At 38.9% G+C, this 22,720-nt stretch overlaps 1 protein-coding gene across 1 annotated transcript; it reads left to right on the top strand.

The window, feature by feature from the left end:
- The first annotated feature begins 30 nt into the window (after positions 1-30).
- Positions 31-22,720, top strand: slc38a6 (solute carrier family 38 member 6). The gene is made up of 16 exons (XM_041813298.1): positions 31-303; positions 3,207-3,337; positions 3,431-3,504; positions 5,666-5,718; positions 5,812-5,851; positions 9,485-9,563; positions 13,972-14,057; positions 14,143-14,201; positions 14,283-14,354; positions 16,540-16,596; positions 16,960-17,039; positions 17,141-17,241; positions 18,773-18,897; positions 19,084-19,228; positions 20,910-21,004; positions 21,761-22,720. Exons 1-16 carry the CDS (start codon positions 211-213, stop codon positions 21,842-21,844), a joined length of 1,374 nt encoding a protein of 457 aa, XP_041669232.1. The 5' UTR covers positions 31-210; the 3' UTR covers positions 21,845-22,720.

The raw sequence follows: 22,720 nt of genomic DNA, 5'->3' as shown, positions 1-22,720 counted from the left end.
CGACGGAAGTGGCCGGCACGTGATCAACAATAACAGCCAGCAGCTGACAGGGTGATAAGAGGAGAGTTTAAAAGCGATTTCAGAGAAGATGGGATCATAACTTCGCAGTTTTACGATACGCTAACAGGAGTGTTTGTGAGGGGAGTCTGACTCGGAGCAGCGGGCCGTAGTTTCGTGTGGTTTGTGTTTAGAGTTTTTGTAGAGTCGAAAATGAGCATTAATACAGACACAAACACAGACCTGTACAGAGAATGCATCGGCGGAGACGCAGAAAGCAACGAAACTACTCCTTTATTAACAAATGTAAGTATATTGTTTAAAAACAGTAGTCTTTTTCAGCTTAAATGTGAATCCTTTATGTTAATGGACACAACGGGCATCACGCGCTTCTTTAGTTTCCTCTTCACTTTCTGCCTCTGTCAGCACAAACTGAGACATGGGCACCAAAACAGAAATAGTTTATTTGTTCCAATAGTACTTCATTTTTTACTTCTTTATGTGTCTTATGCAAACAATTAATGATTATACGTGATTTTCTTTACATTAACATGTCAAAATTTAATACAAATAAAGCATTTTGCGTGATATACGTTATGTTATGTAATTTCTTGCTCCAAAGGGAGACTTTTGCACGCTATATTGTTATTTATTTGCATTTTATTAGATATAACTGCTTTTCTCAAAACTATTATAAACTAGAGATGTCTCTATCAGTGTTTCTAAATTGGTGGCTTGGGGCCCAAAAGCAGGTTGGCTAGGAACAAAATTGTTGCAAGTGGACATATGTTCATATATTTTCTTAATTCACTCTGTTTTCACGTCGTAATGAGTATATTTCAGTTGTTTTCTGATTACTTTAATATATTAATCCCATTTTCTCGTCATTACAAAGCTGTTTTCCCTCATTATGTGTTCTAGATATCAAGAAAACAACCAAATTTTATCTCCCAGAACTTGTGTAATTCATAAACCTATAGTCCTGTCTTGTCTCTTTGTTTAGTCATATTTTAGTTCCATCTAAGCAGAGGCAGAAAAGGTACCAGGCTGTTGTACTCATTGGTTAAAAATTTACTCAAGTAAAAGTTCTGCTCTATTAATCTACTCAAGTGAAAGTAAAAAGTAAGTTATTTAAAGTTTACTCAAAGTTCAGAGTAGCTATTTTTAATACCCAAGAGGTTTCAAAGCGAAATATGATCTTAATATGCAATATCTACACGAGGATGTGAATCTCAAATCAGGTTGCTCATTCTAAGGTGTATTTTAACCTAAAATAAAATGATGAAATGTGGGATTATTCTCTTTGTTTGTGTTACTGACCATCATGTACTGGGAAAATAAAACTTCTGGCCATTTTCTTGATGTTGACAGAAAGCTTGGACCTTCCTGTTTTGGCTTTTACTGTTATTTTTTTACTCTAAGCTTCTTGAAATGTAATGGAATGCAGTCCTTCCCCAAAAATACACCAAAGTAAAAGTAAAAGTAGCTTTATTAAAATGTCCTCAAAAAAGGGCAAGTACACGTTAGAGCTTTTCTGTTGCAGTAATTTTGCTAGATATAATTATTTACTTTTCACCCCTGCATCCAAGTTTAAAAAGCAACATTCTCTATTAAAACACGTGTGAATGGTTAAGCATATCGGGGATATAGTAGTCATAAATTCTCATGAAAGAGGAGGTGGTGGTGGGTCCTGACCAGACATGTTAAGAGCTACTGGTCTAAAGACTGTTAGAATTAATACGCATACCAAGAGTGATCAAAGTCTGTATTTTAGAACTTAATCTCCCTTTCAGGATGTTGCAATAACCAAAACAAACAAGCTATTAGTGATAGTTCTCAGAGTTTGTCCACTAAAGCTAGACTAGTGGGGACTGAAACATTCACTCTTTCACTGAGGTGTGTTCAAATTAACCCTCTCTTAGCTCTGCTAATGTGTTGTGAGTTAGGTGAAAGTGAAAATGATTTGCTGTCTACTATCCATCTGTGAATCCCCAGAGACAACATTTCTGGCAAAATCTCCTCCACTGATGCTGGTTACTTGTGGTTGGATGAATCTGAGAGTCTTGAGCTGTGCTTTAAAAGAGGAACCTTTTTTTGCAACAAAATTTATCTCCAGATCTTGGGAAAAGGGAAGAACACAGTGTTAAAGACTGAACTGTGCATGGGACACGCTACTTGATAATGGTGTGATGAATCTGTATTCCTGTTGGGCGCTTAGATTGATTTATTTTATTCATGTTTCAATCAATCAATCAGCTGTTCAAACAATTCATTTTTAAGAAGTATTGATGTTGTTAATCATAAGTAACAGTCTTACAGATTTAGGCAGATAAGAGGAACTCCAGGTCATGATAGGTTTGGTTAATGTGAGTCATTGTCACGTATTCTAAGGAAGTGGAGAAACAACTGTTCACTTGATTAAGAGTCATTGTCACATAAAATGAACTGATTAAAAAGCTCCTGAAAACACATGTCTCACACAACAAAGAAAAGGGCATTGTTATCTGAATTAATCCCATCTTTAATCTCTGATCAATCAGAAGATGACAAAAATGAGTGAGTAAGCAATGATTTATTAGCTATAGATAGGAATGTTGCCTTGCCAAGCACTAAGCTGGACTGGTGCATGCTGGGATATTCTTCAACCCTACCCTGAACAGAAAAATCTGCATCAATATTATATACAGAGATATTTTTTTAATCATGTTGCCACACTGCAGATTCACTTCCACATTCTTAGCCTTATAAAATCAGATTCTTTTATAAGTATTTCTATCATTTCGATCGACATCTGATGTCATAGTTGAGTTCCTGTCCTGCCAGTGAAATAACTCATGGTAAATTCAGCAGCTCGCAGGTCAAGCCAAGCTTGTTGTGATACTGACACCAGAGTTGCCACTAGTTCTCTCCAGGATATCCCCCATTACAGAGGTCAAGCAGTTTGGGCAGCTCCCCATGTCCTGAGCTCAGGCAGCTGTCCCACAGCCAGCAGCTCAAATCCCACCCCATCCATTCCCATTTCCAGTCCCTGATCCTGCATGCCACTGCAGTGCTGCTTTATGACATCCATCATCAGGGCCCAACAGTTGCTACTAACTCTGTCAAGAACAACTTGTGTCACCAAAATAATCAGATTAATCCATCTCCACTTTCTTCATACTTGTTTACTCATTTCTCTTATCTGAATGCTTTCTCTCCTGTGTGCGCAGGGATCAGTGCAGACCAGAACGAAAGGAGCCTCCTTCGCCTCCTCTGTCTTTAACCTGATGAACGCCATCATGGGCAGCGGCATACTGGGACTAGCTTATGCTATGGCTAGCACTGGAATAATTGGGTTTTGGTAAGAGGGGTCTTGTCACACTGTTTAAAACAATGCTTTTAAAGAATGTGAATTATTTTCAATTGATCTTAATACATTTCACTTCCTTTCTAGTATCCTGTTGTTTATGGTTTCCAGTCTGGCAGCGTACTCTATACATCTTCTTCTGAAGCTGTGTGACCAAACAGGTGAGAGAATAACAACAAACACAATACCTAACTTTAGATAAGCACATCCTCATGTCTTTGGAACGGTTCGTTTCCTTTGACTTGTGATTGGATTGTTGTTAAGAGAAACTAGCTTACAGTAAATCACTTTAGCATCTTTTGTTTTTATCCACTTCCTAGTTATGATCTAATCAGGAAATATTTACAGTTGTTTCAAAAGCTGACAAGAGGCAATTGTGGATTGTTAAATGTTTATTACAGCCCAGTTAGATTAGGGAAGATGGGGTCATTCTGTAGGAAAACATTCTATCTAAATTTGATCATCTTTAATAAGGACCCTTCATCTGTGGAGTGTACTTGGCTTTTTGTTGTCATGACACAGCTGAGTGAAGTACCCTGTATTAGGATGTTTTGATCAGCAAACTTTTAGATGAACTCCAGTCATTCCTATAGAGAAAGGAATTTCATGTAATCATGCTTTTGTTATTCAGGTTTTAAAAAGTTTACATTTGAAGTCTTTAGGCAGAATCATTGAAATCCCTTTAGAGTATTAGAAAATGTGTAATATTTTAGGAGACTTCTTTTTCTTAAAATTATATTGTTTTGATGTTTATAAGCTGATTGTTTTTTGCAAGTCCCAGTACAGGTAAAATGACCCATATTGCACTGTTTTTTTTTTTTTTTAGTAAATTTTCCACCCTGCAGCCTCGTGTATAAAGCAGTCTTGGTAAAGCAGTGGCGCCCTAATGAAATGCCTTAAGTGATGTCACTTAGCCCTGTGTTTGTTTGACCTAAGCTCATTAGTTCACCTCAAAGCTAGGCTAGCCAGTGGTGTAGTGGTTCCTAGAGAAGTGGGTGTACTCTCCATTAGGGATGAGTATTAAAATCTGGTACCAAGATAGTACTGGTACCAACACATCTGATACCTACCTTACTGAATTACAAGACAGATTTCAGTGCCTCGCCACCCCAGTGTGATCCCCAAAACTCCAAAGAAAAGTCAGAAAATACATGAATGAAGAAGTGCACCTGTTTTCTTTACTTGTATGTTCTATTGGCATCTTATTTCTTAATCATTTACATTATCAAGAAAGATTTATTCAGCTGCCGACTTTTAAAAACACCTTTTTCTTGCAAGGGTCAATTCTGGCACCATTTAAGCATTAACACCTTTTAGAAAAATATCTATTTTGCACTGGTATTAGAAAAAAAACACAAATGATACCTAACCCTACTCTCAGTTTATCTCCCACATTTCTTTAAGTGGCCCAGCTAGCAAGGGATAACCACCATGTGTTGCAAACAAAGGCATATAATTCCATCTTATATATTTAGTTCACCTAAGAATGTGCCTTATATTGGTACAGATTATTATGAAATTAACAGCCAAAGAAGCACAGATTTTATGATCAGCACTGGCCTATTGACTACAGACAGAGATGAATACATGAGTGTGCTTTTAAGTTCCATATTGCTCAGCATTGTTGTGTAATCTGATTACTTTTTTGTTGCCTCTGCCATCCTAAGAGAGGAAATTCTAAAGTGGGTATACTCTATGTAGACTGAAAAAGAAGTAAATCCTGAACTACACCACTGTCAATAGCTACAGTAAAACCAACTCAGAGCTCAGACCACTCTGTCTGTAGCTGAGTTGCACTGTGGGTAATGTAGGCAGGCACTCTGATGTGACGAGAAACAGAATGCATGGGAAAAAGTAATTTATCAGGTTCTGATGTTTTGATTTTGATCAAACTATCATGAGTGCAACTAAATAGGATTTTAAAAAGATCAGATTTTTAAACTTATCTAAGATAATAGTAGAAATATAAAGTATATCAATGCAACACAAATAAAAGTCCTGGACACCTAATATTGGGGTCTTGTTTTCACTTATCAAATATAAGGAAAATTGCAATGTACTGTTGGAATTGAACAAAAATGGCAATATGCACTTTTGACAGTTTTCTTGTAATTTTTGATGGATTCCTTTCTCTCCTACTCTTAATATGTATGAAATGGATGTAGTTTTAAAATCTTCTGCACTTTTAGATACAATAAATCATTTTGAAAAGTTATTAAATTGTGTCAAAATACTGAACATGTTGAAATCCTTTCTGCCAAATTGCTGAAGTTCTCTTTGCACAGCTGAGAAATCTGAGCTGTTTTTGTTTGACTCCCATAGGTATCAACTCATATGAAGATCTTGGAGGGAGAGCCCTGCAAAAACCAGGAAAAGTAAGTGTTTTATTATGGATTAGAGTCAAACAAAGAATCCACTCACTTAGAATCTCACATTTAACTGAACCACGTTTTTATAATTCTTTGTAGACGCTGGTTGGCCTTGCTATTCTCATCCAGAATATTGGTGGTAAGTCGGCTCTTGTTTGACTCTACAGTTTCATACATTATTTCTGACATGAAGTGATTTTGTGGTTCTTCTAGAAGCAAAGGGTGCAGAGTGCTACAGGGTCAGACTGATGGTAATTTCATGGAGGCTTATAGCGCCTTCTACTGGTGATGAGAAGCCTCTGCGCTTAGATCCTTCTTCCTGTGAGGCTATTATCCAGATTCTCTGATAACCTTTGACTCTGTAGCCGCTGTCCTCTCAGTCCTGTCCCCTGGGCCTGAAACCTGACTTCTTATCTAATTGAACACTGATGGTAAACCCCCAACCCTCCACCCACTTCTCTCTCCCTTCACTGTCCCTTTAGCCACACGGCTCTCCTCGGACAGTGCAGAGCTGAGGTGATAGCTCCTCCGCAGTCATTAGCAGCCCGGCTGAGTGGATTACTGCCGTGCCCTCTGGTATGTTTGTGGTTTTCCCAGCGTGGGGCAGTATGTGTGAGAGTGTGAGAGTCGGCACTCCAGCATGCATCTGTCTACACCCCCCCCCCCCGGTCCCCTTTATAGAGTGCAATTAGCCTCACTCTGAGTAAACATTCATCTGCACTGCCAAAGCCTGATGGGCCAATTGACCTTAATTACTGACCAGCCCAGGGCTCTCTCAGCCCGCCTCTCCTCATGCTCTTAATGAAATGAAAGTGGCTCTGTTTTTTGTTGAACGCACTTACCCACAGTGTGCTGACCACACACAGAACATTTACAACAATTTTCCAATAATCTTTTACCTACATGCTCTTTGTAAGAATGTTTTTCTGCTTCCTTTGCCAATAACGATCCTTTTTCTTCACTCAAGGGTCTTTTTCTTGTTTAGCAATGTAAGTATAAAGTCCAACCAGGAATTCCCATGATGTGTTGTGCAGGCGCTAACTTTCTGCATGCTAAACTATTGCAACATGCATGTTGTGCAATTTTTTTTGTCAGTGTGTGGTTGAAATTCATTTCATTTTTATTCACTTTATTTCTTGGAGTTTTGTGTGGGGATGTAACACAATGGCCTTCTGAGAGATTTAATTCATTTCATCATCCATCCTTTACCCATTTAGATTTTGCCGATATTTACAGATTCATATTAGCTGATACTGATACATGAATGCAATTTGGATCTAAAACCTAAATCCTAAAAACACTGTAAAGTTTATGGAAGAGGATAAAAAAAGAAAAGACTTTAAAGAAAAGATATTTACACCCAATTCATCTGTTGCAGGTGCCAGCCATCATTTTTATATCTGCTGATTGCAATAGTTAACTTTTTTGGCTATTATCTGCTGATATTGATATGCAGATAATATAGTCCATAATTTTCTGTGTAATTTTGGTAGGGGAAAAATCCTTTTACGTTCAGCATTTCACATAACTGTGTTTTGCCTAACAGGGTTGTTTTTTTTTCTCTACATTGCACACATTTGAAAATAATAGTTAAAGTACATTTGCCTTTTTTGTTTTTACAGTTTAGCTCTTCTGAAGATGTTTTTTTGTCTCTTTAGTCATGTGTCATGTAAGTCATCGTCAGAATTTAAGATTTTCCAACCTGAACAGGTAACCAACGTGAATCATGAATTCTGATTAACACAGTTTAAAAAAGGGCTACTTTGTGAAATGATGATGATTTCCGAACAACCACAGACTAAAATGTGTGTATGCTGACCTTTAACTAAGCTTGGGTTGTAGTACATCAGTGAGCCACATTTGTTGCATGTTTTTTTTTGGCTGTGTATTTATTTCCAAGCATGATACACCATTAGCCGCCAGCTCACCAGCTTTTTCCTTTGAGCCTCTCTACTAGTATCAAAGAAAATCTGAGCCCCCTGGGACAGACACCTGAAAAAAAAATGTGTACGCTGCAGTCAAAAATGAACATCAATTTAAATTTCTTAAATCCAATCAGAAAGCCCTAACCCAAATGCTTTTACCCAGAGAGATTTGCATGAGCTATTTATCAGTGTTTTATCCTGATTTTACTTTATGTGCAAATCTTATTTTAACAGCCTCAGAGCAGACGGAGTGCCCCCTAAAATCTCTGCCGCCCTCCCTAAGAGGGTCCTGGACCCCAGGTTGGGAACCAAGGCTTTAAAGTATAAAAACTCGTGTCCCACCTGGGACAGCTGCCTGAGCTCAGGATTAGGGGGAGTTTCTTCATACTGTCCTCCCATTCCTCTGTAATAGAAGGCAGAGGAATAATCCAATTTTTCCAGTTGAGGTTTAACAGATAACTTTCACACATCTTTATCTCTGAAAAGCTCTGATAATCAGGGTTAGCATCTCATTACTATGGAAAATGCAGGTTTGACAGAAGACACTGGAAGTTGCACCTAGAATTCACACAAAGTATCATCAGAGCTGGGACTTAGGTGGATAGGTTGAGAAGTTATCACGAAAACAAGACCTATTTTTCTTTCTAAATATGACGCTGCTAACAGACCAGTTCGAACTTTTATTTAGTATTCTGAAGCAAATCATTCCATCAGACTTTTAATATTTCTTTTTCACATTTACACAAATGCTTTAAAGCGCGATGTATTATAAACCTAAAAACAGTCCCTGGCTTCAGCTATGCCTGCATGCCTCTCTTTTCAGCTGCTGATGTCCAACAAATAGAGTCAGAAATGGTTAGCTCCTCCTGCTGGTGGAAAAAGGTGTTGAAATGCGCGCTTCTGTCTGATTGATTTAAATTGCCCATACTTGTATTGATTTTTAATAGTACTGCGATGTATCGTTACATCCATAGATGATGGATTAACTTATGCTGTGAAAACTCCCGCCTTAGATTATCCTCTTATTGACAGATTTAAGCACTCATAAATGGTCTTCACAGAGTGCGTCTGTGTGGGCTTGGAAGGTTATTGGAGGAATTTTCTTTCATAAACAAAGACAGGATCTGAGGGATTATGGTCCAGGCTTATTTAACGGCGAGTGCAAGACCTGCCCCTGAGGCTATACAGTCCCAGCTAACTCTGGCTAGCTCTACTTGGCTTCCCCAAAATGTAAATCTCTTAACACACTCTCCCTTTATGACTGACCACACGCTGCATCTGCATCCCCGCTCAACCAGAAACCCCACCTGGTTCAAGCTCCATCTCTTGTTTCAAGCTTCTCTTGGTGTTATTTTGGCTGGTATGACCCCTCAGGAAGTGACCCTGATCCCCCCTCTGATTGGCTGTCCGTGGAAGGATGTCAGAGCCTGTCGGAGGCTGATAATATCCTGTTTCCTATAGAGGTGGAGCAGGGGGAGAAATACCTGGATTAGCGTCAGAGATCATTATTGTTAGCATTCCTCCCCCCTAAAATTCCCTTCTTCATGCTTCTCTGGGTCTCCAGCAGTCGAAAGATCTGCATAATGTCTGCTCCTCTACACCAAGGGCTTTTCTGGTGATCCTCTTGAGCTTCCCACCCCACCCATCTGCATTAACTCAGAGCCGCCATACCCCACCCACCCTGCCTTCCATTTCCCTGTGCTTAAACATACCAAACCTCAGCAGCTCAGAATCACTTGTTTCAGTGTGCAGTCTTGTGTTTATATTTTAACAGATTGGTGTGATAGTGTTCTTTATTTTGTTTAAATTAAAACTTAACATGAAATTTTTCTCCTCTCTTCCATCAGCTATGTCGTCCTATCTGTTCATCTTGAAGTCAGAGCTTCCTGCAGCCATCAACAGCTTCTTGAGCTCACACGGTCCAGGGTGGGTATATTAATCAATTTGGGCTCACTCTTTTGCCAGTGAGGAAATTTGGTTCAAAATCTGTCACAGCTGTGGGGAAAACCATGTCATTCTTTTAGATTAGCTGCATTAGCAGATAACGTATGAGTCATTCCTGTTCCCATGATGTTGAAGATTGTACCTCTGGTGTCAAATCAGTCAAATTTGACACATCTTCACCATAGAAATCAAAAAGCAGTATGAATAGTGCAAGGAAAAGACCCAAACTAACCTGCACCACTTAGTTTATTTTAATATTTACCTAACCTTTATTTTACCAGGAAAAGTTCCCATTGAGATGGAAAATTCCATTTTTAGGGAGTCCTAAGACGGTAGCACAAGGCTTTTACAGTGCAAGAGCAAACGACAGACTATAACAAGCAGAAAGTACATCAGACAATAAATTAGCAGCATTAAGTAGAGGGCTGTGCATACATTTATCAAATGATCTTTTGTCCTGCTTTAAAATCATCCAAATGACCAAAGATTACAGCTGCTCAGTTTTAGGAGTTAACACTGATAAAATAAGAAGGTACACAGCAAAATTCAACTCCGGTTGTGTTAAATTTAGCACTTTTTCCGAGTTTATATAAGTCTCAGGTGTTCTGAGTTAAATCAACGCTTCAGAGTAAATATTTTAACTTTCACTCTGTTCATTTTTAACATTCACAGTGCTGTTTTTTAACACATCAGTGTATACTTTTAACACAACATTGTTTTATTTCCTTTCATGTTGGGTGTGAGTTCAAAGTATTCAGAATTGTAATTATTGACACTTTGCAGAGCACTTCTCAGACTTGGATAAGATTGCCACCTCTTTTTGAATACCTGTAGCAAAGTCAGGTGTTCGCTGGAGCAAAAAGACAAATGCAGAGCTATGAAAATCCCTTATATGAAAAGCAGCACCCCACTCTTTGCTGTACAATATCCCATGCTGCTGCAGGCAGGAACAGACTAACTCGTTGAATAACTTCAGTCATGGTGCAGAGGTGTCTAACATCAATAACAACAACAGTCCATCAGATACATGAGCAAAGGAATCATTAGTGATCACTATGCAACAGGCAACATCTCAACACATATAAATACATCTCAAACACATCTAAACACTTTGCCCAGTGGCATGATGGGTAAACTCTGCCCCCCAAATTTGAAATGGCAGTGAGCAGAGCTTAGATTAATTGACTCCTTACAGAGTTGGACTAGCACTGAATGAATCAACACTGTTAAATAACTCAACCACTGAAGACGATTTCACTCAGAATGGAGTTAAATTATACTTTGGGAGTTAAAATCTACTCTGAAATCATTTAAGTCTTTTAGTGTTTGTCTTCATTGACAAAGTTTTATGTATAAATTAAGTGCTGCATAGGTTGTTAAAGGAACCCTGCATAGTCAGACATTGACTTATTACATAAACATTAGTGTCTTCTTTGTGTGTTATATAAAAAAAAATGCAGACTTGTATATTTTTCAAGTATTTGAAAGACTGATTCACCAGTATACTGCCGTTTTTGTGCAGTGCACTCTGCATAGTGATGTAATCACTGTTCTTCTCACCGTGTCCTTCGACCTCAGCCTACATTACATTTGCTTTAATGTTCATTGCCCTTCACTAAAACTGTACTCGGTTTTAAAATTTGAAAAAGGTTTTAAGAATGAAACTCCATAGGAAGGAAAATTAATGTGGCCATATGGCATCACTACGCCATCCTTAAACATTTTTGAGTTTAAACCTCTTGGCAGGTTTAGTAAAGAGGACAAAAAGGAGGAAGTTAGTGTAATGTAGATCATAGTGAGTACAATCCAAAATATGTGAGAGGAAGAAGACTGCAGACATAACTACCCAGAATGCACTGCACAAATTGGAAGCCTACATGTCAAACTATTTTTAAAAATTTAAGCCAAAATATTGAAATCTGGTGCGTTTGTCTGTACAACATTTGCATAAAAGATATTAAAATTACTCTAATGAGGTTGATATGTCTTAATATGCTGGATTCCCTTTAATTAAATAGATGTGTGTATATTTATATTATAATGTCATCGGCATCTTCATGAACATTTTTACTTTTTTGTAAATGTAATAGCTAAAATATGACCCATAATAGACTCTTAGGGGGACACCATTTTTTTATACTTGAGAAAGTTTGCACTGCAAAAACTCAGATTTATTCAAGGTTATTTGCAGATTTTTTATTTACTTTTTATCTGTCAAAAATATCAAATTGCGAGGTGTCGTTGGCCTGGTGGTTGGTTGGCATGCCCCATGTAAGAAGGCTGTTGTCCTTGAAGCAGGCATCCCAGGGCTGGAGGTCACCTATGGCTCCTGTGTCTTATTCCTCTTTCCAACAGTGCCCACTGTCCTGTCCAAAGTGGCTCCATAAAAGGCTCAGAAATATTCTCTTTTTTAAAACCATAATTACAAATGTACTTAACATTTTAAGGTTTTTTTTTTTTTTTTAGCCTTTTTTGCCTTCATACTGAGAGGACTGGATGGTAGATGTGTGGGAAATTAGGGAGATTATGAGGGGAATGACATAGGGCACGACCTCACCGCTGGGCTATCTGTACCCCACACTTGCACTTATTTTAAGCTGCATTTACATGACAAGTCAGGATGCATTGCTTGTTTTAGGGGAAAATGAGGGGCAGAAGCTATGTTCTTGTTGAGTGTCTTGAAATGAGATGTATGAACTAATGTAGATAGTACACCTATTTTCAAGTATGATTCAATCTTTCTGACAAGAAATTGGACAAATGTCCTGGCTTAGCTTTGAGTTTTTCTGCAGTGTGTCTTAGAAATTGGAGGGAGCTCATGGTTGTGTTGTGTAGCCCAAAGTATGCCCAGAGGAAGTGTATTTACGACACAGAGCCATTCATCAGGCATCATCAGCAGACGCTGTCTTTCATTGGCCCATGAGGACAAGCCTTTAGGCCTAGGCCAAGAAAGTAACTCTTCTCACTTTCTTATTGGCCACACTGGTTTAAGCAAAGATATGTAGCTGCTCTCAGCCCGATCCGTCAACATTTGAATCTTCCTCGCACAGCTGCTTTGTGTTAACGCTCTCTTTCACCCCCAAATCTCTCGCACATGTTCCCCCGGAATCAGACTGATACAAGGGGATATCAGTTTTGCCATTCTAATTACAGCTCACTGCTGAGGGAAACGAAACATTTCTGCTAATGAGTAGCTTTGGGATGTTACAGACATGCACTCAGCCCCATCAGAGGCCAAATAAATAAGTTGTTTGTATTTTAAAGTGATTTTTTTTTTTTTTTTTTTTTTTACAGTAAAGTGAAAACACACGAGTGCCTCAACATGTTTTAGTCAGCGCTGTTCATGTCATGTTTCAGCCCAGTTCATGCACAGCTGTGGATTTGGTTTATGTGCAGTGTTGGCTAGATTTATGCTGATCTTCAACACCATGTGCAGATTGACTCATTGGCAGTCAGATTGAACAGAGAGTGATCCTGCATCTTGTTATAGCGTGAAATGTTCCACATTTCATGGGTCGTCTAGGTATCCTGTGTCTTTACAGTAAGCCTCGAGCTGGATCATGGAGATTTTTTTCCTTATTTCCCTGTGTCTGCTTAACGCTCTGTAAAAGTGAAGAAGAGGGTTAGCTAAGCTTTGGTCAAGTGCTTCAGCTAAACTTAGGTTTTGGGAGAAGTGATTGGACAAGAGGGAGTAGGAGGTCAGAGCAGAGGTCTCGCTGACATCCAGTTACGGGGCAAAAACTAGTGTAGATGCAGACGAATCCATCCGCGCCTCTGCTAACGCCACAGCTGTGAAACTGCCAAACAGGGGTCATTGGGTGTTGATGTGGTTTGAGCAGGTGCTGCCGACTGTGGGAGCCCCCATAAAGAGCGCTGGAGCCAGTCCCTCGTGAATGACCCCCACCCTGTGCTCCAGCACACAGCAGCGCCAAGGCAGCACCCCGACCCCGACCTCAGCGGAGCCAGCATGCCTTCCACATGTGTCACCTCCAAACGCCACCCCTCCTCCTCTTCTTCCTCCTCCTTTAGCTCCCCAATCCTGAATAAACCGCCAAGGCTATCCCTCTGCAAAGGAAAATATTATTCCCCCCTCTCCAAGAGAAACCCCAGCAAGTGAAATGTGGTCTCAAATGACAGAGCGACACAACGTTTGCATGTGAATTACATAATTGTTATGGTTTGCAAGAGCTAAAGCCCTTAATTCGTACCACATGATGAATCTGTCGCTCTGTATTTGAGCACGAAATGGAGACAAATTTTCCAGAGCAGGTCCGTTTTAAAGCACTGAGGATTAGTCTCTAGTATCCATGACATCCACTGCAGGAGCAGGAGGATGATGATTGATTCAGCTCTGGCTTTTTTAATAATTCATGTGTACTTGTTTTTGCAGAGACGCCTGGTATCAAGACGGCAGATTGCTTCTGATCATTGTTACTATCTGTATTGTTTTACCTCTCTCTTTGCTGCCTAAAATAGGTGAGTAGAAACTTAGGTAATGTCTTAGTGGTGTGTTTTTCTGTGACTGCTTTTGAATGATTGTTTGTGCCTCTGACTCTTACAGGCTTCCTCGGCTATACCAGTAGTATCGCCTTCTTCTTCATGCTCTACTTTGCAGTTGTGGTGAGTTCCTGACATCTACCTCCTTTGAAATACTTTTTTAAATAGTTCTGTTGTTGAAAAACTGTGTTGTCTCCTCCTCAGGTTGTGGTGAAGAAATGGTCCATTCCATGCCCACTGCCTCACAACATGACCACGCCTGCAGATATGTTTCAGGTAACAAACCCCCCCCCCCCCAAATCAATGTAAACACACTAACACACACACATATGTAAGGAAGTGTAGGTTTGGGGTTTGCAGTCTGAGCCAGACGGTCACGGCCGCAGGATTATAAGGGGAAGCCCAAGAGACCAGAGTTTACCGACTGTGTCGGCTGGCTGATGAGGACCAGAGGAGGCTATATGGTGAGCGGTGCCATTCCTCCTGAGGGGGAAGGAAGTTCTTGTGACCTTGCATCAGACTGGAAATGACCTCTGACCTTTTTGAATTAAGCATACCATGGTACAGCCTCAGACGGTGGGTTTTGTTTTTACCTAAAATGTCAGACATACCCCCCAACATATAAGTGGAATAAAAAGGTATAAAAGATTTACCGGCCTGAAACTCCCAAAAACGAAAATTTACTAAAAGTTGGAACTCTGTTGTCTTCATATTAATGTAGTGAAGTGATTTGAATGTGGCTGCATTTTCAGTATCATACAGTGCCTATAAAACATGTTCAGCCGCTTTGAAGTTTTACCCTTTCATTGATTTTATAAATCAGTCATAGTCAATATAACATATTTTCTTTTTACTTTGAAAATTAAAAAAAACATTCTTTTATATCAAAGTGAAAACTGATTTCTACAGTGTAATGTCAGTTGAATTAGAATATGTAATGTAAAATAAGTGCATAAGTATTCACCCCCTTTAAAGTGATTGTACTACATAGACACCTGTGTCTGGAAAGCCCAGTCATTGGTTAATCAGTTTTCCTGGCTACTATTACACCATTAAGATAAAATAACCCTCCAAGTAACTCAGAGAAAAGGTTATTGAAGGTACAAAGTATGAAAAAATTCCAAGGCATCAAACATTCCCAGGAGTTCTGTAAGGAATATCTCATGTGTAAATCTGCCTAAATCAGGCTGTCCTCACAAACTGAGTGACCATGCAGCAGACTAGTGAGAGCAGCCACCAAGACACCTATGACTACTCTGAAGGAGTTACAAGCTAGCAGCTGAGATGGGAGGGACTGTATACAACAACTGTTGCCTGGGTTCTTCACCAGTCAAAGCTTTATGGGAGAATGGCAGAGAAAGCCACTGTTGCAGAAGACTCATAACAAATCTCAGCTAGAGTTCACCAAAAGGCATGTGGAGGACTACATGGTCAAGTGAAAGAAAGTTCTTTAGTCTGATGAGACACTGCACATCATCACCAACACACCAGCTCCACTGTGATGGTGTGAGCAGTCAAAAGCTGTGCAGCTTTGACTGAATAAAAGGCTCATGCCACCATGCAGCAGCACAGCTTCATTACCCTACCCCGCCTTCCTCCTTAACATTTTTATGCTTCTACACATCTGAGGCCGGACGCATTATGTTTTCACATTGTCTATGCATATGTCAGTGCCATTCTTGTGAGCATGATATCTCAGGGGCACTTTGAAGAATTTTCTTCAAACTTTGCCCACATGTCTCCTCTGACCGAAGGATATAGTGATTAGATTTTTTTTTTTTTTAGATTTATTTTTGGGCATTTTTGTGCCTTTATTAGATAGAGGAGGACAGTGGATAGAGTCGGAAACAGGGTCAAGAGTGGGGGAGAGACATGCGGTTAAGGGCCTCAGGCCGGATTCGAACCTGGGCCGTCCGCATACATGGGGAGCGCCTTTAACCACTAGGCCGCCTGCTCCCCGTGATTAGATTTTTGAGGTCAAAGGTCACTTGGTCTGTTTATAAGATTTCTACCCTTCACATTGCCACTCACCCTCTTATTGTCCCGCTGTTAATCTTTCACTGTCAGCCAGTTGTATACCTCCGAAGGGCATTAAACTGCAGTAGTTCCTGTTATTTCTGATTTACAAATGATTTCTTTTATAAATTATTTCTTTTTCTATTTCTGTTTCTATTTCCCTCTGGATTTTTACATATCATATCCAAAGACTTACACTTAAAGTTTTGTTTGTTGTTTGATTTTATTTTGTAAAATTAGAAAAAACCTCTACATGCAGCTATATGAGGGAATAATGTGAAGAATGAAAGAGAAACAAATTATGTCTATGATTGTACAGCTGAAGTAAAAACTAAATAAATGAAAAAAAACTGGGCAGTAGCGCAGAGCCTTATGATCCTGTGATTCTCAGATATTGTAGTCCAGAATTGTTAGGAATAACACTTCCTTCCTTTTTATTCTCCAGACAACAAACTCCTCTGGATCAGAATGCACACCAAAGCTTTTTGTCATCTCCAGTAAGGTATGTGAATTAAACATTAATCCACACTGAACAGTCAAGAATAATATGCAAAAAGTTGTCTGCTCAGGACTTTATTTATGCACAAGACACTGCAGCAGCTTTTTTAAATGCATGTGAGGGTAAAGGTCTTATGCACATGTATGAAGAACTGCACAAAGCACATATTGATCCTGATTTAAACAAGTCCCAACAATGTTTTTCAAAAGCAGTCCTTTAAGTTACAGCCTGACAGACACCTGAACATTGCTTTCTAATAAAAACTACACAAATCCACTTTTATGCATATGTTTAATTACTCCTGTGCAACAATTCAAGTAGATAATTTGTCAGTGACAGTTGCGATGTGTCTGGTTTGTCCTCCAGAGTGCCTACGCCATCCCCACCATGGCCTTCTCCTTTCTGTGCCACACAACCGTCCTGCCAATCTACTGTGAACTGGACCAGTCAGTTTTCTGATCTTCATTTTTAATTTTAGGCCATTTGATATATTCCTCTACTGCTTTGTTAACATTATGCTTAGTGAATGTGTCATTTTAATTTTCAGCCCAACTAAAAAGAGGATGCAGAACGTTACAAATGTCAGCATCAGCCTCAGCCTCTTGCTGTACCTCATCTCTGCACTGTTTGGATACCTCACCTTCTACGGTAAGCCTGCTGTCAAACTCTTTACTGTAACTAAACAATGTGCTCTTAAAACAGTGAAGGATGTGTATTAATATCACTGTGGTGAATGCATTAAAAAGTCTGAATCTGAAAGAAAAACAAAACATAAATTTAACAGACATTAAGCACCTATCATATATGGGGCCATAGCCAAGCATATCAGGTAATTTTACACTGCCCCGATTGATCCATGAGGGACAGAGAGCTTCATGGGAAAGAGAGAAACTCTCCCTTTTTGTTTTGTGGAGCTTTTTTCAAAAGTTAAGACAGTAAGTAGCAGTGAATGTTTCAGTCTGATCAGATTGTCTTTATATTGTCTTAAAAGCACATTCAAATATTTTTTATGATATAACTATCACAAAGAGCGAGGTGGAAATCAGACATGCAAAAAAATTTAAAACATGCCTGAAACCCATGTGACTAGTTAAGAACAGCTGATTAGGCTGTGGTAAGCTGTTGTTTTCCCCCTCTACACTGCAGGACAAATGAAACACAATCAGGTTAAAAGTCTGCCAGTGGAGCATGCAACTCAAAACAACAATGGCAGCCACAATGGCTGCTGGTGGAGAGATTAGCTCGTATGTAGCCACAGCTGCATTTTTTTTAGAACAGGACAACATTTCTTCATTAAAGCAAAAGCAAAGAGCTACACTGAAAGCTTTTTGTGACGGAAAAGATGTTTTTGCTCTTCTCTTGGCCTTCTTCGGCATAAAGTTTGCAACTGTTATGGGTGGGATATTCTGGTTCCAATGGTGCTGCTGCGGTAGCCATTAGCTCTGATGTAGCTGTAGGAAAGCAGCAGTTTAATCAGAACTGGACCACATTTCTTTATTAAAACAAGCACAGAGAGCTTGTCTTGTCAGCGAACCTGTTTTTTGCTTGCCTCCTGACTGTCTTCAGCATGACTTTTATTTGAGGAACTACGCTGCTCTACCTCATTTTGTCTTGTCCCTCTGACTGGCCCGTAATGAATGTGACGGACAGAACGATCGTCCAATCACCGAAACATTGAGCCCTTCCCAAAAGCTTTGTATGGGAGTTTTTCCAGATGAATAAGAATTATATCCATGCAAAGTATACATGAAACAGTCAGTCAGTAATCCCTGTATAACACCTGGTTAAAAAATAAAGAATACCAAAGCCCCTGTATGGTGTTATTTGCTGGCCATAAAGCAGACTTAAACTGATCCTTCTGCTTCTGTATGGCATAGAAAATAAAGAAGACCATCAGGAAGAAGGCAAGTTTTTTATTAGTTGTTAAATTTAGTATCCAAAACTGATGTGGGGTAGGTGTCAGATCAAATGATATAATGCAGCAGAAGAAACTGTTTTTTTATATCAAAGTTCTCTGCTGACTTTGTGTTGATTTTGTTATATGCGATCACTGCTCATTCTTTTGCCAATATTTTTGATGGCTTTTTAAGTACTTTTATTTTCAAGTTTGGAAATACTCTAGCAACTAAACAATGCACTGTTATCTGTGCCCCTTCTTTCCTCGTCTCTTCCTTTACAGCTCATGTGGACTCTGAGCTTTTGCTCAGCTACGACTCATATCTGCGTCATGACATCATGGTGATGACAGTCCGTCTGGCCATCCTGCTCTCCGTGTTGCTGACCGTACCGCTCATTCAGTTCCCTGTAAGTGTAGTGATCACAAAATATTCTTTCTACTCATAAAAAATACCAAAGTGTTTATCCCACAACCTTTTAATGGTTTTCCAAATAAAATCAGTGTTCATATATTTGATAGATTTTTTTTGTTTCTGTAAAAATTCTCTTGAGTGTTTGCTTCCAGTGAAATGTGTCTGTCTGTGTGCTCTGCAGGCACGAAAAGCAGTGATCCTGCTGTTGCGTGGAGATCGACCCTTCTCCATGCTGATGCACATCATCTCAACTCTTGTCATCCTGGGCGTGGTGCTGCTGCTGGCTGTCTTTGTGCCGGATATCAGACATGTGTTTGGAGTTGTGGGTAGGTGATGTTTTTTTCCCTTTCAAAGGTCATTTCATTATTGAAGGTTAACAATACAAAGGACATGGCACAGTGAGACATTTTTCACCCTGTGCAACCAGAACACTCATCTAGGTCACAAAACATCTGAACGTAACAGAACGGATCCATAGAACAGACGTACAAACCTTACTGGACATGAATGAGCTGTTCTGAATTACAGAAGGATAAAATAATTAGAGCAGTCCTTTCAAATTAAAGAAAAGTTCAACTGATTAGTACAGAGGAATTGGATATCTGGTTAGAATGCGCTGACCCATCCCTCAACGACATTTTTCCACTTTTTCCAAAGCAAAAACCCTCAATGAGTGGGGAAAAAATGAAAGCAGGATGAGATTTTTGGATGACAAACGCTACTTATGGTAACCTGGCATGCCAGATGGATGTGTTTCACACATCCATCTGGTAAACCACTTACAGACAGCATTTGGGAAAGGGCAGAGCCTTTGAAAAAAAAAAACTTGGCGATTGGATGAACGTTCTGTCTGTCACATCTTTACAGGCCAATCAGAGCAACAAAACACATGATGTAGCCGCTACCCAGCTGCGCCCCTACCGAAGGAGTAAACTCCATAAAGAACTGCACAACGCCGCGAATCGTGGCGATTGTAGACATGTCAGTACTTGACTTTTATCATTTTTGAAAAGAAAACAATTCACTACTGTTCTTTGTTCTTCTTTTAAAGAAGAAATGTCAAGTTCTGATAAAACTGGCGCTTAAGCAGCATCCACGCTAATATCCTCTGCCATAATTGCACCTGCCTCTTGTTGCTGCTTGCTTACGTCATGACGTCCTCTAATTATGGACCTAACTTAATCTCGATTAACGCATTACTTCTGGCAGCCCTAGTTTTCATGTCTAATAAACAACAGCAAAAAGGAAATGGGCCCATGAGGGGCTCCTGTCATTTGCCCAAAGGAGCCAGCTCTTAGATCTAGCTGATTCACAAATGACTTATCACGACAGATCATAACTTCAAAATAGTTTCGCACAGCTTCATTCAAAAGCATGTTATTGACAAAATAAGGGAATTTAAGCTGTTTAGTTCAGTGCAAAACATGTCACATTTTGTATCATGTTATCACTATTTAGCCTATTCTTTGAAAGTAGGGATGCACAATCAAGGCCTAAAACTTCAGTCTTTAAAATAGACTTTAAGGATGAACAAAGAAACAAATTTCGGTCCTTTGAGCACACTTTAAAGTTTAAGGAATGAAAGAAAAAGGCTTCAGCTGACGTAGGTTCTTTGGTGCCATATAAAACTCAAACTTTTTCGTACATATGGCCAATATTTACAGCGATATATTGGTTGTTGAAATCAGCAGAAACTTTCATATCTGCCTATACTGATAATGAACTGTTATGCCATATTATTCCAATGTACTGTAATATCATGCAGCCTTAGGGGAAACCCAGATAGTTGAGTACTGTACCAAACTGAACTGTCTTGACTGCTTGGTCACATCTTTATTCGTGTACACGAAAATATCAGTGAGAAGATGCACCACTTTGTCCACAAGGGGTGCCAAAATCAACACAAACCAAAACTTCTCAGTGGAGCTTTGAAGGTGCTTTGCTGCTTGACAGATAAATACACTGCTGTTATTAGACAATAAATGTGTTGTCTGCTTTTTCCACCAGGATCAACCACATCCAGCTGCCTGTTGTTCGTCTTCCCCGGCATTTTCTACCTCAAGATCAGTGGTCGGCCCCTGAAAACCTTTGACTCCATCGGGGTAATTGCACTTTTTGAGATATCTTTAATCTAAACTGAAAAAAATGATGTGGCTCTGTATTACTCCCTAAGGTCAAGGTCATTATTTAGTTAGCACTTTATTTTAGTGAGCCATTGTTACCTGATAACTTTATAGTAATAGGTGTAATTATCTAGTTATTTCCCAAGAATAAGGTGGTAATTACCTAGTAGTAAAAATAGTTATTACCAAGTAGTTACTTGGAAATTTGGTAATATTAAAGATGTATTTACCTAGTAATGTATTAATTACTAAGTAATTTCTTGTAGTAATGTGGCAGTTCTCTGGTAATTAGGTGGTATTTTACCCTAACCTTTAAAATTACTGAGGACAGGGGAGAACTCGCGTTAATTCAGTGTGCCAAAATAAAGAAATAACTTGAAAATATTAAGCATCTTGTATAGAAAATTATCGTCTTATTTGTCAAAAAAATACTTGGTAAAATACCACCTTAATACTAGAGAATTGCCACAATATTGCAAGGAGTTACTTGATAATTAATACATTATTACTAGGTAAATACTTCCTTAATATAAACATATTTCCAAGTAATTACTTGGTATTAACTATTATTACTAGGTAATTCACACTGTATTCTTGAGAAATGACCAGATAATTACACCTATTATAAAATTACTAGGTAATTATGGCCCACTAAAATGAAGTGCTACCCTATTTTTCATTTGATTTAATGATAATAATGCTAATCTTGTTGTTTGTACTTTTTGTGTTTTTTAGGCTCTTTTCCTGGTGGTCTTTGGATTGATTATGGGAATCATCAGCCTCTCTGTCATCATCATCACTTTTGTACAGAGCTCCTGACGCCCCCACCCCTTATTCCTAAACTCAGCACGAGTAAAACAAAGGGAAGAGCATGCCAAAGAAACTGAATACTGGATAAAGAAAGGAAACAGATTTTAATCCGCATCACCTCAGGCAGATTATTTATGGGAAGGTTGTTCTCGACACTAAAATATTTTTTTTTTCTTTGCTTTTATCTCACAACCACACAAAAATCGGTGCACGACAATTGGCTTTGCCTTGTTTTTTTAACTTTTCTACACACTGTCATTCAATGCACACTTCATGAAAATCTGTTTTTTTGCCTTTCTTTTAGAGAATAAGATAGATGAGGTTTATTACTGAAGAGAAATTGTAAGAAAGGGTCAAGCATGTCAACAATGTTTTTAAATTTCTCTCCTTTTACTGTCTGATAGACTTTGTACTGTCCTGTGTGGATGACCATGCACTTTATGTTACTCTATCTGCTTTCATTTAAGAAAGCTGTTGACCAAGTTTGAATCATAACTGTCAGGTTTACCACTTTATCATGTTAGGTTTGCTTCAAATTTGCAGACTTTGTACATCCAGTGAGTAATATAGCTCCTGGAATAAGAGCGAAGTGTTTTGATTTTCTTTGTTTTTTATTTTTCTTTTAATCTTGTTTTTATTTAATTCGTGCAGTGATTTTCCTCACAGCTTAGAGTCTGAACCTCAGGTATAGGTGTTACTGCTGCTACTTATATTCTTGAGCTTTAATGAATGTGACAAGAAGTGAACATTAGGCTCATCAATTTTTAAACTGATCAGGTTTTGTTTGAACCAGTTGGTTACAATGATCTCCATGTGGTCGTATCGTACAAACGGTATCATGTTCAACTTCATATTACATCCATTTAATAAAAGGGAAATTCTTTA

The sequence above is a fragment of the Cheilinus undulatus genome, linkage group 18, assembly GCF_018320785.1.
Source record: "Cheilinus undulatus linkage group 18, ASM1832078v1, whole genome shotgun sequence".
Lineage (NCBI taxonomy): Eukaryota > Metazoa > Chordata > Actinopteri > Labriformes > Labridae > Cheilinus > Cheilinus undulatus.
This window is presented reverse-complemented; position numbering and strand designations above follow the sequence as displayed.

What these genes read in the sequence shown, in the direction of transcription:
- slc38a6 (XM_041813298.1), top strand. Translation starts at nt 211, where the DNA reads ATGAGCATTAATACAGACACAAACACAGACCTGTACAGAGAATGCATC. An exon ending in ACTGGAATAATTGGGTTTTG is followed by an intron (nt 3,338 to 3,430) that starts GTAAGAGGGGTC and finishes CTTCCTTTCTAG; the next exon opens with TATCCTGTTGTTTATGGTTT. An exon ending in CGCCTGCAGATATGTTTCAG is followed by an intron (nt 14,355 to 16,539) that starts GTAACAAACCCC and finishes TTTATTCTCCAG; the next exon opens with ACAACAAACTCCTCTGGATC.